The sequence below is a fragment of the Rattus rattus genome, chromosome 18 (genome assembly GCF_011064425.1).
Source record: "Rattus rattus isolate New Zealand chromosome 18, Rrattus_CSIRO_v1, whole genome shotgun sequence".
Taxonomy (NCBI): domain Eukaryota; kingdom Metazoa; phylum Chordata; class Mammalia; order Rodentia; family Muridae; genus Rattus; species Rattus rattus.
The window spans coordinates 30,705,092-30,718,997 of record NC_046171.1 but is presented as its reverse complement, the minus strand read 5'-3'; the positions used below and the strand labels follow the sequence as shown (position 1 = coordinate 30,718,997).

At 45.9% G+C, this 13,906-nt stretch overlaps 1 protein-coding gene across 1 annotated transcript in view; it reads left to right on the top strand.

The window, feature by feature from the left end:
• Positions 1-7,072: 7,072 nt before the first annotated feature.
• Fam184a (family with sequence similarity 184 member A) overlaps positions 7,073-13,906 on the top strand; it is a 113,116-nt gene continuing 106,282 nt past the window's right edge. Inside the window, exon 1 of the mRNA XM_032888489.1 lies at positions 7,073-7,456. Coding sequence (XP_032744380.1) covers positions 7,289-7,456 — 168 coding nt within the window. The 5' untranslated portion in view covers positions 7,073-7,288. The remainder of the gene's footprint in view (positions 7,457-13,906) is intronic.

The following is a 13,906-nucleotide window of genomic DNA, read 5'->3' as shown; positions in this document are numbered from 1 at the left end:
CTCTTTGGAATTGAAAAACTGAACTTTTACCTAATACAGAATAATGTCATGTAATTCTAATAAAAAGAATGAAAAGTGGTATGATTTGGTAAGTGCTTTTCAAAGAACTAAATGTGAAAGGGACAGCAAAATTAAGTAAAAATAGATACGTTAGTATATTTTAATGTAAAAACATTGAACTTAATGTGACCTGAAAAACACTGTGAGGATTAATGTTCAAAGGTTCTCGCTAGCACAGTCCAGAAGTTTCTTTGTTGTTCGTGTTACTTTTAGTACACACATGAACGGAAATGGAAGCTTTCTGTGAAATTGTATTTTAAGGCATACAATTAAAATTTTATTGGCTGTAATTTCTTCTTCCACTCCACAAATATTCCTTAATCACTTACTATTTGCATGTCAGTGTAGGAGTGAAAACGAAGTCAAATTAGTAGTTGAGAGTTAAGTCACGGGTCTTATTCTCAATGTATTTTGTGTGATAGTGACGAAACACTAGAGTTTACGGAAGCAGCCATGCTCCTGTAACAGAATACAGTAAAAAATTAACAGCTATTGTGTCTATCTGACCTAGTATGCCTCGCATTGGTCGCAAAGTTAAGGAAGTGAAAAACTGTTTCCCCTAAACACACAGGCGTGCGCGCACACACACACACAGAGAGACAGACAGACAGACAGACCTCTGCCAGCATTTTTAATCTTGATGGCAACCAATTTGTCAGTTTTCCAACTCATAGCCTTAGTTTTCATCTAGAATCACGGTCTTCTGTCTGTGTCGTCGTCCGTCCCACCCCCCCACCCCCCCCACCCCTGCCTTTCTCCCTGCCTCTCTGCCTCTCTAATCTCCATTACAAATCTCTTTGTCTCTGTTGGACTGGTCCTCCCTCCCTCTCCCTCCCTCTGCCCTCCTCATCATCTCCCCTCCTCGCTCTTCTTTCCCTCCCTCTGCCTTTCTTTCTCTCTCTGCCTCGGTCTCTCTCGGTTTTGCCATGTTATCCGGGTTTTCCTAATCGGGGTCCCTCCTAGCTCCTGGCATGCAACGTTGCACCAGCTGCACTGACTTTGGAGCTTGCATTTCAAACTTAATCTGTTTCTTCTGATTCTTAGTCAGATCTGTTATCGACTGCATTCCTGGCTGTGATTTTGATTCTGAAGTGCTGTAGTCTGGAGTTTATCTAGGTTTTCTGGGACTGAAATAAACATAATTTTGTAAGCTTAAGAAAAATATTAAAATAGTTACTTTCATAGATCTCTCGTCAGTTTCATAACCATGCCATTTGTCACTAGGACCCTTCTTGACAAGCTTCATCATTAATGAGCTGTTGCAACTATGAACACACTTCTTCACTCCCTGACCAGCAATCATTGGGGACAGAGGGAGGGCAACAGGGTCTCTCTGCATAGACTCCCTATGTAGATAGACCAGGCTGGCCTGAGACTGTCAGAAATCTGCTTGCCTCTGCCTCCCAAATACTGAGATTTAAGGGGTACACACCATGCCATTTAAAAATGATTCTTCATATATGAGACCAATTTTAAATCATTCTGAATATATACATACATCATGATTGAAATGTTAGCATAAAAAAGAACTGGCCTAAGATAGCTCTGGTGAAATAATATCAGAAAAAAAGATCTACCTATAAATGACTTTCAACTACTGTTCATTGAATCAGAAAAAACTGCCAGGTGTGGTAGCATGTGTCCATAATATTAGTACAGAGGAAGCAGATGCAGAAGGGTCACGAGTTTGAGACCAGTCTAAACTAAACAGCAAATTTCAGGCATGCCTGGGCTGCACGGTGAGATCCTATTTCAGTAATATGCAGAAATTGAGGTTTAATATTGTTATGCTTTATAATGTGGATTATAATGCAGCAGAACGGAGCACCTCAGCAGGCCATATCAAGATGTCCGTCTGAGGAATTACACCATATGACAGGCCTAGTATAAAGTTTATTTGGAGAAAGGGAAGGGACTTGGAAAAATGATAGAGGCAGAGAAGAAAGCAGCGGCAGAAGAGGACAGAAAGAGAGAGGAGAGAGGAAGAGAGGAAGAGGCTGACCAGGAACATGTGGGAATGGAAAGAGAAAGAAGATGGAGAGAGAGTGAAGACAGGGAAAAGAGGGAGGTGTGGTAATGCGTGGTCATCTTATAGCCGGCCACACCTGGCTAGTAGTACCTGGGTACCTGGTGGCAGGCGATGATATAAGTTGTTGCTAGGTCACTGTTGCTAGGTTCCTGGGAAAAGCCTAGTGGAATTGTCTGTAAGCCAACAAATATGGGATATAATTCTAGCTCTCTTATTAGTTGATTTGAAAATTTGGGCAAATCTGGATTTCTGATCTTCAGTGGGTACAAAACTAAGAGATTAGGTGTAGGCTCAAATTTTCCTTTCAGCTCTAATAGCTAATAATTCTTTTTATTTAATGTTTAGTCCTCTACCTGCTTTCAGTTACTTCCTCTGTACCAGTCTGTACCTGTGATGGACCAAGGTTCTGCATTAGTATGAACCTTGGGTTCTTGGGTAGTATTGGCATGATCCTGATGCTTTTACCCACTGTGTGAATGGGTGTGAATTCCTCCTCAGAGAGAAATTCTAGAATGTACCAGATTTCTAGAATGTACCAGATGATGACTTATCATTGTTCACCTTCCATCACTACATAAAGCACTTGAGACAGTAGGTGGAGAGCAAGAGAGGAAGGAGGAACGGACGGAGGGGGAGAGAGAGAGAGAGAGAGAGAGAGAGAGAGAGAGAGAGAGAGAGAGAGAGAGAGAGAGGAGAGAGAGAGGGAGAGAGGGAGAGAGGGGAGAGAGAGGAGAGAGAGAGAGAGAGAGAGAGGAGAGAGAGAGGAGAGAGAGGGGAGAGAGAGAGAGGGGAGAGAGAGGGAGAGGGAGAGAGAGGAGGGAGAGAAAGGGAGGGAGGAGGAGAAAGGGAGAGGGAGAAGGAGAAGGAGAAGGAGAGGCAGAGGGAGAGGGAGAGGGAGAGGGGGAAAGTACTCTCTTTTCACAGACAGTTTTGGGACCTCCAGTCTTAAGATCTGCAGACCCATTCGCTGGTGGCTCTGGTACGCCTGGAAGACAGTGATGACAGCAAGCAAGTGACAGAGCAAACTTGCTCTTGTCAGGGCCACATGTGCATCGTACAGTCCTCACCACTCCTCCACTGTATCATTCTGGAGCCAAGCCCCTAAAATATGGATATTCGGGGATGTTCATCCGAAATATAATACCCACCTACATTGATGCCTTGTTTCCAAACAGAGGCATGGCTTCTGGTATCCTCTTGAAGGCAACTGAATTTATTCTTCTATTCTGGGTATGGGTATCGTTCCTCTTCTACATTTAACTGGACTGAAGATCTCCATGTAGATATCCTACAGGCATCTCAAAGGTTATCATGGCCCATGTTGAACATATCTGTCCCTACAGTTCCTTTTCTGAAGTGATCTCTTTGACTCCCCTGCTTTCCCCAGCCTGCATGTGCTGTTTGCCCGTTCCCACCCCTTTCTTTTTCTTAAATATCACTGACATATTTAAGTTGGTAATTCCTCATATCTTACCTACTAGGGACAATGGACTCCTCACCCTTGTAGGTGTCTCTGTGGTCCACTTTGCTCAGTCGCAAGGGTTTTGTACCAGAAATGCAAATCCAATTATCTCATTTTGCTTGCTTAAGGCTTTTCAGGGGCTCATCCACGTCATCAAAATAAGCTCCCAAAGTGTCATCGTCAAGGAGCCTAAGTCTTCCCACCCACCAGTCATCGTGATACCTGCTCTGACACACTAGTATCCTGACACCCCATTCGAACTGTGCTCTGGCCACATCGCACCACCGGATGTTTCCTAAATAGGCTGTGCTTCTCAACTCTGTCCCTAGTCAATCCCAGGGCTCACTTTTCCTTTCTTCTCTCTCTCTGAAACATGCGTCCTTCAACAGGCTGTTTAAATACCACCTTTATGTATGTTGTGACGCCTTCTCAGGCACTCTAAGCCTAGCCGAAGTGCACCCCCCAAAAGTTCCTTTACAATGCCTTAGTGGCGTTACGTATTCTTTACCAGTCTGTCCTCTCCACTACACCGTTGTCACCCTCAGGACAGACACTGGTGCACAGAGCCTCAACACCAAGAACCCAATAGCACTTCGTGACGACTTTTGAATGAATATCTCGACAGAAGCTGGCACTGTGTGAAGATTTGTCTAACTGGCACCCCTCCTTTTCCCTTGTTTTAAAGACGTACCTTCTTTAAAAGTGAGCTTCTGTGTGATGGGATCCTAAGGGTGTTACTTTACACCACTAGGATGACTTAATAATAAACATAATTCTGTGTAAAGTGGCCTATTTTTCATTATTTATAGGGAAAATGTTAAATTAGTAGAACACTGGATATCTTCTGAGCATAAAGTTTAGGGACGGGTGGATTCTCTTGGCTTAGAGTAGTGATGGCAGACACTCGTGTGCCACAACCTCTAACTTGTAAGTCAGAGACGGAAGATACAGGAACTGTTTTCTTTGGAAGGAATTGTGGAAAAGGAGAAGCCGCAGGGACTCAGTTGATGCTACATATTGGCCTCTGTATTTCCTGTCCTAGGTTCTTTCTACTGTGTTACAGGGACAGAACTCCCAAACACCTCTCCTGCCTAGGAAGGTATGATGTGGATATACAAATCTAGTGAACAATTTTTTTCTTTCTTTGTTTTTTGGGGAGTTTTTTGGATTTTTGTTTGTTTGTTTTTGTTTTTTTAAATGAGAAGGATAAAAGAGTGCTGACTCTTTTTTTCTCTGCCCCAAATGTATTTAAATAACACAACTTTGTCTCAGCCAGCATTCCTCAGGAACTTGTGAAACTGGTTCCTCTCTACCAAAAGGATACATTTCTCTTACCTCTGGCAGAAGGGACCTATGGCTTCCTATGGCACCTATCAGCATATCAGAGGACGTCCAGGACCTCTCAGTGTCACACATACATACCTGTTGCACATTCGAAATCCATGCTAGCATCTCAGCCCTTCTCTCTCCTCCCCTACCCTGAACTCCCTCCAGCTCACAGGCTTTCCTCCCCAGCCACCAGGTCTCTGTACAACCTTACTATTCTTGCTTTGTTCTTCTCTCTCTCTCTCTCTCTCTCTCTCTCTCTATATATATATATATATATATATATATATATATATATATCCCACTTGATTCCTGCTTCTTTCACTGTGTTCTCTCTATTCCCTATCCCTTGCTGGTCTCTCCTTTCTTGAAGATAGCCCTGGCCATAATCTACTGTGTCTGCCTGCTCAGGACTCTTCAAGATATCTCTAGCCGTTCTCTAATATCTATGCTGAAAACTTCCCTTAACCATATCATGGAGCTGTTGTCTCCCCAGTTTGTACGGCTTCTGATTCTCTTTATCTTATTTAATTAGTGCTTAAGGGAGCAGAAAATGCACACACATTTCTCATTACCTGCCCCATTCAGAATGCTAGAACTAAATTCTATTTTTGAAAGGTTTACCACTGAACTACTGAGTACCTTGCATCTATATATATATATTTATTTGCATATATATATATATTTACTGGTTTTGATTTTCTTTCTGGAATTCTAACAGATCTGGAAATGTTTTTAGGATCCCAGTCAACCTGCATTTTGTTTAGTTTTCGTCACATTCAGATTTTGCTAGTTCTGCCTCCGATTCAATTTGCTAGCACATTCAATTACATGTGACAGCTACTTGCATATTAAAGAGAAATCATATGAAGCGAAGGGGCTCGGTTCTGAAAAAAAAAACTATGGAGAATGTATTTTTTCCAAAAACAGGTACAATCCTATAAAGTTTGTATTCACATTAACCTAACAGGACCCCACTTTAACACAGGATACACAGTTTTGTTTGTCACTTTTAAGTGTTTTAGAAGGGCAGAGATGCTAAAAAAAAAGATAAGCATAAAGTAATATATTTAGCAAGGTGAAAAGGTGCGTGTAATGTCAACTCTTGATACCACACCCCCAATCTTTAAGGGGTGTTTCCTTAAGGGAATCTCATTCCCCTGTTCAGTTCTCCCCTCTATATCCCAGTCCTAGTCTAATTTCTAGCCAATTATATTTCATATTTAATTGTTCCAGGCTTCATCCCACCGAGAAGTGTGGTGCAGCTGACTGTAGAGGTCACTTGGCATTACTTCACTCTAGCCTAGCACACACTAGGTCAGTGTGACCCCGAAATGCTTGAGCCTGGGTGAGTTTGAGAAGACCAATCAAGTGTAGGATTAAGGATCTCCCTCTACTTCACCTCTGTCCTGGGTACACTGTTGCTGGGCCTGCACACAAAATGCACACGCAGAGAGTCTCTGTCACGCTTTCTGCTTGTTGCTTAAGCGAAGGTCACCATCAAATTTTTATCCCCTCTGGATGAATTTTTAAAAAACTAGATTGCACACTGAGACACAGGGGTCAGTCAAGGGGTGCAGACTGCCGGGAATGGGTGGGTTGTGGGTTAAGGAGCTGGCAGCTGTGAGTCTGCGTGATGAAGGGGGGTACAATGCTGTGGGAACCCCTAGGGTGCAGGGTTGTAAGGCCCTGTGCGACTGTGATCTGGAGGCTTCGGTGAGGCAGGAAGGTTTATTGCGGGGCTGCAGAGCTGTGATGCTATGAGAGTGCGGAGGACAAGTGCTGGCGGCTGCAGGGCCGAAGGGTGCGGGGCTGTAGGTCGCAGGGTCGCAGATTTGCGGGTTGCAGGGACGCGTTGCTATGAGCTGAAGGGTTGAGGGTCAGAGTTTGGCTGCAGGCTGGAGAGCTGCAGGTTGGAGGGTTGCGGGGTGGAAGGCAGCGGGGCGGAGTTTGGCTGCGGGCTGCGAGGCTGCAGACCAGAGGGCTGCGGGGCGGGGAGCTGCGGGGCGGAGCTTGGCTGCGGGGAAATGACGTGGCCACCCTCGCGCGCTCGCCGAGCCCCGAGCCGCGCGTCCTGGTAACGGCGCTCGGCGGCCCCCGCGTCCCCGGCCCCGCCTCCCGCCGCAGCAGCCTGCCCTGTCTCCGCCTCCCCTCCGCAGCCCCTGGCGGCGGCGGGAGTCTCGGGGCCCGGTGGCCGCCGCTTGCGGGACGCCAGCCGCGACGTCGCCAAGCCGAGGCAGGGGGACGCGGCCGTCGCGGGCGGGCAGGGGGGAGCTGGCTGCCGGGACTGGAGGGCACGGGCCAGAGGGTCGGCAAGCGGTCGCCCGGGCTGTCGCCTGTCCCGTGTCGTCGCTGCGCCGGCCTCGCCCGGCGCACGGGGACAGGTGTCCCGGCCGGGGTCTGCCGGGAAGATGGCGACCCCGGGCATGAGCTGGCAGCATCACTATTACGGTGGCTCCTCGTCCGGGCCAGCCAAATTCACGACCTCCCCGGCTGCCGCGCAGCTGGCCGGGCACAACATGGACTACAGCCAGGACATGCACCTGAAAATGAGCAAGAAGATCGCCCAGCTCACCAAGGTATGGGGTGCTGGGGCTCGGGGTTCAGGAGGGGGTGGCTCCGAAGAGAAGCAACAGCCAGAGTTGCCTCCCGGCCCCGCCAAACTTGAGTGGAGCACTGGCCACCTAACTTGAGCTAGACCGCACACCGCACCGCGGGATTTACAGGGCTTGCACCCCGTTACCGACTAGGGGTAAACCTGCACAGAGCACACGAGGGCTTACTTTCTGGGTTCCACCGCAGTAATGGACTTTTCCTGTTGCTCAAGTGTCTCTGCTAAGGGCTGCACGCAGCACAGCGCTACAGTACCTGGTGAAGTACTGTACTGGTTTACCTAGTATGACCCGGAATCCTCGGAGTTAATCGGTGTCTGCTCCTGGTTACACAGTTAAGGAGAGAATAAACTTCCCGAGGTTATTCCGAGGACTGTAGGAGGGTAAAGCATACCTTGCGTGCCATTTTAGGGATTTAATGAGTCATTCCTTACTTACCCTCCCAGGATGTCAAGTAAGGTTTATTAGATGAATCACAGTGTTGCATTTAGTAAAATCTTACCAGAAGACCGTTCTCAAGGAGTCCGCAGATAGATCACCTGCACAGTTTTCCAAGCATAGTTCAGGGTGGTAAGTCCGTTACTGAGTCCTTTTTCGAATTTAGTACAGACTGATCAGAAGGGTTGCTTCCGTGGAGCTCTTAACCAGCAGTCTAACGCTGTGTGGAGCTGATTTGGGGTTTCTGGAAGTCACTCATGGTGACCAGGTTCCCTCGGACTGTTGCAGTGTTGAAGAGAGGAATGTGGGCTTGAGGGTCCCTGATTAATAATCTCTTGAGATCTGACTCAACCCCACCATACAATTTCACCCGAGTTTAAAGAGAGGAAGGGGCGCACTGGTGAAAAGGGAAGAGATAGGGGAGGGGGGGGACGGTTTCAGTAAAGAGATATGATTGGGAATCCAAAGATAACCCGAATGAATGAAGGGATGTATAGAAACACAAGACGACAACAACAAAAACCACGTGATCATGACTCAACCCACGCTAAGAGACACCACCATTCGTGGAGTTCCCTTCTTTGGATTGTCTGTCTTTGTTCTAAGCACCACCCTAAAAGATGCTGTACATGCAGACTGTTTGCTTTTGTGAAGGGTCCCCAAACTCAGAATAAAAGGTGCAGGATATAATGGTGTGGCCACATGTTATCAGAGCATTCACATGGTTGAGGCTAAAAGCCCAGACTCCAGGATAGTATTTCATCTTCACAATGCTGGTAGCCACAGCGAGGCTCATGGAATTTTATTTCTTCTGGGTTTTTCTTGCACTGTGTCCACCACATCTGTGTTCGCATTTTAGATCGTAACTCTCGGAGACTCCCCTGACTAACAAACACTCCAGAGGTTAGAAGTAGGACTCTGGAGTAGTTAATAAAAGCTGCTTTTCTTCAGGAAACTTCCCCCTTTCTATCCACACTTTTAATTTCCTGTCCATTTTTTTTCCAGTAAAAGCAATCCAGCCCCACCGGCTTAGGTGGGATATTAAGGGGATGATGGTATCTCTCTCTCAAATGTAGTGAGTCAGGTGCTGCTGGCCCAGGGCTTTTGTTACTGCCCAGGGTTGCCCACACTTTGATTTCCTGTTTGTGGTTACCGTATCTAACCCCCTGCACAGCTCGGAAGAGCTGCAGACCTTTGATTAGTCCTCTGTTAGGCTTTCTCAGTGTAACACAGTTGACATTTTAGATTGGGTAGTTTCCTATTAGCAGGCTGCCCTGTGTGGTACAGAGATGCCTTATAAACTGTGGGTACAAGGTGCCCATGCCTCTGCCCTGCACTTAGAAGTGACACTAGACAACTCTACAGAAATCACCAAGGGTTCCTCCCTGGGCAGGAGAGTGTAGGAGTCATGTTGTTGAGGAATGGTGCCATGTGTTGTGTTGAAATACCTAAGGCTTCTCCAGCCCTACCACGGGCCTTTCCATTTCTTAAGATAAAGCCTGGCAATGAAGCAGTCTAATAACAAGTTTATTAGTCTGCTCCCTTATTTATCACCTTTGAAATTTATGATTATATTAAATTTATTAATTATTAATTAATTATTAATAAGCTTGTAATCATGTATACTTATTGTAAATAGTTTGTCCTAAACCTTACATCATGAGTGAGCGTACAAAAGGGTTGTTAGAAGTTAGACATCCCATCGTATCTGCTGCCTGAGATTGTCATAAGGAGTTTACTAATGAGTCCCTATCAGTAGGAGGCAAATTAAATAGAAGTATGGCTGGAACCTGATTTTAGTTTCTGTTTCAAAATAACATTGCAGAGATAACCACTGGACTAGGAACTTGGGACTAAAAGAAGAGCTCCGTCGATAAAGTGCTTGCCCGTGAAAACCTGGGGACCTGTGTTCGATCCCCAGAACCCACTTTAAAAAAAAAATCTGGGTGCTGCAGCATACATTTCAAATCCCAGAGCTTGGGCAGCAGGAAACGGGAAGACCCCTGTGTTTGCTAAACAGCTCGTCGTCTCGCTAACACGGCAAACTCAAGGTAGAGTGAGAGAACCGGAGCTCAAAGAGGAAGATGCAGGGTGGTCGAGGAAGACACCCGGTATCATCTCCGGCCTCTGTGCATATACACAGGTGTGAGTGTGCACACACCAAACACACACACACATACACACACACACACCACCACCACCACCACCACCACCACCACCACCACCACCACCACCACAACAACAACAACAACCAAAGAGTCAAATGGACTCTCACCAGCATTAACGAAGCAGCACGATTAGGAGCTTGCATTGTTGATCTCACATACTGTCTTGAGTTAGAAAGTTGTTGACCTGGATCAAGTCATTAACCTTGAGCCTTACTCTCCCAGATGTGACAATAGGGATAACAATAGGATACATAGACAGTTGTAATGGCACCTGGCATTTCTTATAGTGTCACTGAAAATACTTATTATATACCAACAAAGTATTAAGAAAAAATGGTCAGATACTCTTAAATATTTTAAAGGAGTATTTTTTTAACTTATTTTTTTTTTAAGGCAGAATCTCACTTTGTAACTCAGATTAGCCTCAGAGTAACAGGGACTCCTGAGTTCCAGACTCCATTCTTCTACATTTGATAACCTCACTGATACTGTATTTATTTTGAGAGTTTCCTACCCAGCTCTATTAAAATTTGTACAGCAGACCGCCTACTGAATGACAGTTTCACGGTTTCACATCCCCATTTGTCGGGTGGTTTTGCGAGGCGCGTTCTAGAGACTTGACTAGGGTGAAGAGGGACGGTCACTACATTATAATGTACTTTTGTGACACTTCTTCCCTTTAGTGCCTGGGATCACATCCAGAGCCTTGTGAATGCCAAGGGAGCGCTCTGCCCCTGAGTCATCACCCCAGCCCTTCAGCGTATCTTTAACTAATGAAAATACTCAGTGAGTGGTATTTGCTCAGATTCTGTTTCCTAAGAACCCAGGAGAGCAGACTGTTTTGTGGTGAGAATAGCAGTTCTCAGCCCCCTTTTAAATATACATAGGGTCTTTAGCGAGGCAGAGAAAGAGAGCTAGATAGAGGGGCAGAGCGTCTCTGCCTGCAAGTCAGGAGCATTTAGGTCGTCTCTGTCAAGTGTTGCAAATGACTGCTGAAAATTGGTTGTTGACTCCCAGGTTGTGTCACGTTCCTGAAATTGTTAATGGCTGAGTTCAAAGCAAGGGAGAGACCGAATGGATTCTGTTTTGATTTGTAAGACCGCAATTCTGTACGCGCCCCTGTGTGTCTGCTTAGAGTCTTCCAGTAAAAAGCAGAGCTTTGGAGATGCAACCATGAAGCAGCCTTGTTAAACAACTTTTCCTTTGCCCACCCCCTCCAACCTTTTGTTCCTGTAAATTTACATCTGAGGGCTGGATCGTTTTCTGCTAGGAACAGACTTGATTTTTTTTTCTAGCTATCCTTCGACAATATAGATTATTCTCAAGTTACTAGGTAACGGACGTCTCAAATTTGTCAATACGCCCGGTGCAAACCATGCCGTCTCCAGGGCAGATATGCAGGTGAAGCTTTCTGCCCTCAGCGGACCCTCAGCCCTGCCTCTGCCAAGCGGGGGAAGGTAGGCCACTGGGGAAGGATTTCCTGGGCTCTGTTGCTTCTGGCCTGATTTCTCCTCCCCTTCCTCTGTCTCAGCAGCCCTGCTTTCGGACCCCTGTGAAGTGCTATGAGGAAGGACACGAAGGGAGGGGGTGCAGCTAAGAAGTTCCATGGAGTCTTAACTCCAGTGCTTTCCTAGGCTTGGCTGGCGATTCCAGCTCAGACTTCACCCGTGGGTCCCCATCTCCGGCCTCAGTTGCCTGAGATTAGCCCTTCACCATCCCTGGCAATTAAAAAGGCATCTAAGTTCAGACTAGTTGCTGATTCCCTGCTCCTGGGGCTGGTGGTACGTTTATCTTCGTTTTGTTATGGTCTGTTCAAGGTTCAGATAACCACCCTTGGCTGGACCCATGGGACTCTGTCCCAGCTTGCTGTGTCTCTTGCCTGTAGGACTCACATCTAGGAGGGGAGTGTGTGTGTGTGTGTGTGTGCGTGTGTGTGTGTGTGTGCGTGTGCGTGTGCGTGTGCGTGTGCGTGTGTGTGTCTACGTTTATTCTCTTCACAGAGTCTGGTAATAGGTCCAGGTCAGTCATCTCTCTCGGTCCCATGTTTCTCCGCCCAGTTTCTTCTCCTCCTGCCGAACGGGATGGATCCGGTGCCAGGTCCGGTGTTCTTCACAGTGCATGAGGTGAAGCGTCAAGCTCACCAAGCGTTCCCCTCAACGCTGTCTTCTCAGCCTCAGTGTGGGACAGGCCATCTTTCTGGAGACCCTTGTCTGTATCTTCCCTAAGGGATACCAGAACCATTCTGGGATCTCCGCAATGCTGCTTGTTACAGCAGCTGGTATAGGGCTATCTGCCTCAGCCCCATTTAACTTTTGCTCTCTTTCCTTTGGTCACCTGCTTTGGAATGTTGCTTTATTGTGGTTGGCTCTGAGTGGAAACCTCTGCTTTACTGCCTTGCTATTTTAGCTCATGCCTCTTTAGGCAACTGAGCTCTCGTACACCTCATTCCACGCATCACTTGTGGTTCTAACTTGGTAGAGTAGGAGCTTGAGAAAAAGCTTTCTTTTTGTCTGGTCTTAGCATCCTGCCTGTTCCTCTCAGTACCCAGCTTGGCTTTTGCGCCTGGAGCTGCCCTGACCGGTCTGGTCCTTTCTGGATTTCTTTACTCTGAACGTTTATAGGATTTGTTACATTTATTTTTTATTTGATACTTAGTGGTGCAGATTTGTCACTAGTGGCCACTATGTTTAGGACGATACCCCTTCCCCTATTTTGATTGTCAGCTGTTCAGCTTTAGGAGCCATATCCTTTATTTCCTGTAGCTTTAATATGAAAACTTTTCACATATAAAATATGTGAAATATAATATGTATAATAATATATATATATAATATATATACTATAAAAGTTACTGAATATTGGTTGGGAGGTGGTAATGTGAAAGGAATTTTATCGTGAAGTAGAAACCGTCATTATTTTTGAGAATTATATCTGCTGATTTCCTGGGTTAATCGAGTTCAAATATTCTCAATTGTTTAGATGAGCACTGACCATTTATTAAAGTATTGATAAGAGCTATCCGAACTTAATTTTCATATAAGAAATAAATGTAAGCTCTTTGTCTAAAATATAACATTGTCATTTCAGAACGCAATCGATGTTCTGGTTTCATAGCAAGCCTTCTTTTTAAAAGTCTCAGGATCACTACATTCCAAACAAAAATTTATTTATGCAATATGAAAACTAGTAAACATTTCAAACAATCCCATCTTCTCTTCATAGGTAAGCTGATTTTAGTATTTATTTTTCAGATTATAGCGTAATTACGTCATTTCACTTTCCTCTCTCCAGCCCCTCCCATGGCCCTCTCTTTTCTGTGGTTCGACCGGTTCGGGCCCTCTTTCCTTGAGCAGTTTCCCTCTCACTCTCCTCATCCCTTAACTGCATGCAGTTCTTTGTCGAGGGCCCAGGCCTCCTGAGCTTCTCTGTTGTGTGTCATTGGAGTCACCCTTGTTTAAGTCATACTTAGGCAGTCATTGTTGGTGAGACTTCATGGCTGTAGCTCCTCTGACGTTTGTAGCAAACACGATCTTCCCACCACAAACTTCCTAATCCTCTGCGGCTTACAATGTTTCCGCCTTCGGGCTGTAGGTACAGGAATGGTTTTATAGACCTATCAGGTAAACCTGGGACCCGCAACTCTGCATTTTGATTGGTTGTGGCTTCTGCATTTTGATTGGTTGTGGCTTCTGCATTTTGATTGGTTGTGGCTTCCAGTCGAGCTCTCTGTCGCAAAGTAAAGTTTCCTTAATGAAGGACGGAGACTTCACTTATCCGTGGGCATAAGGACACATATTTAGACTGCAGCTAG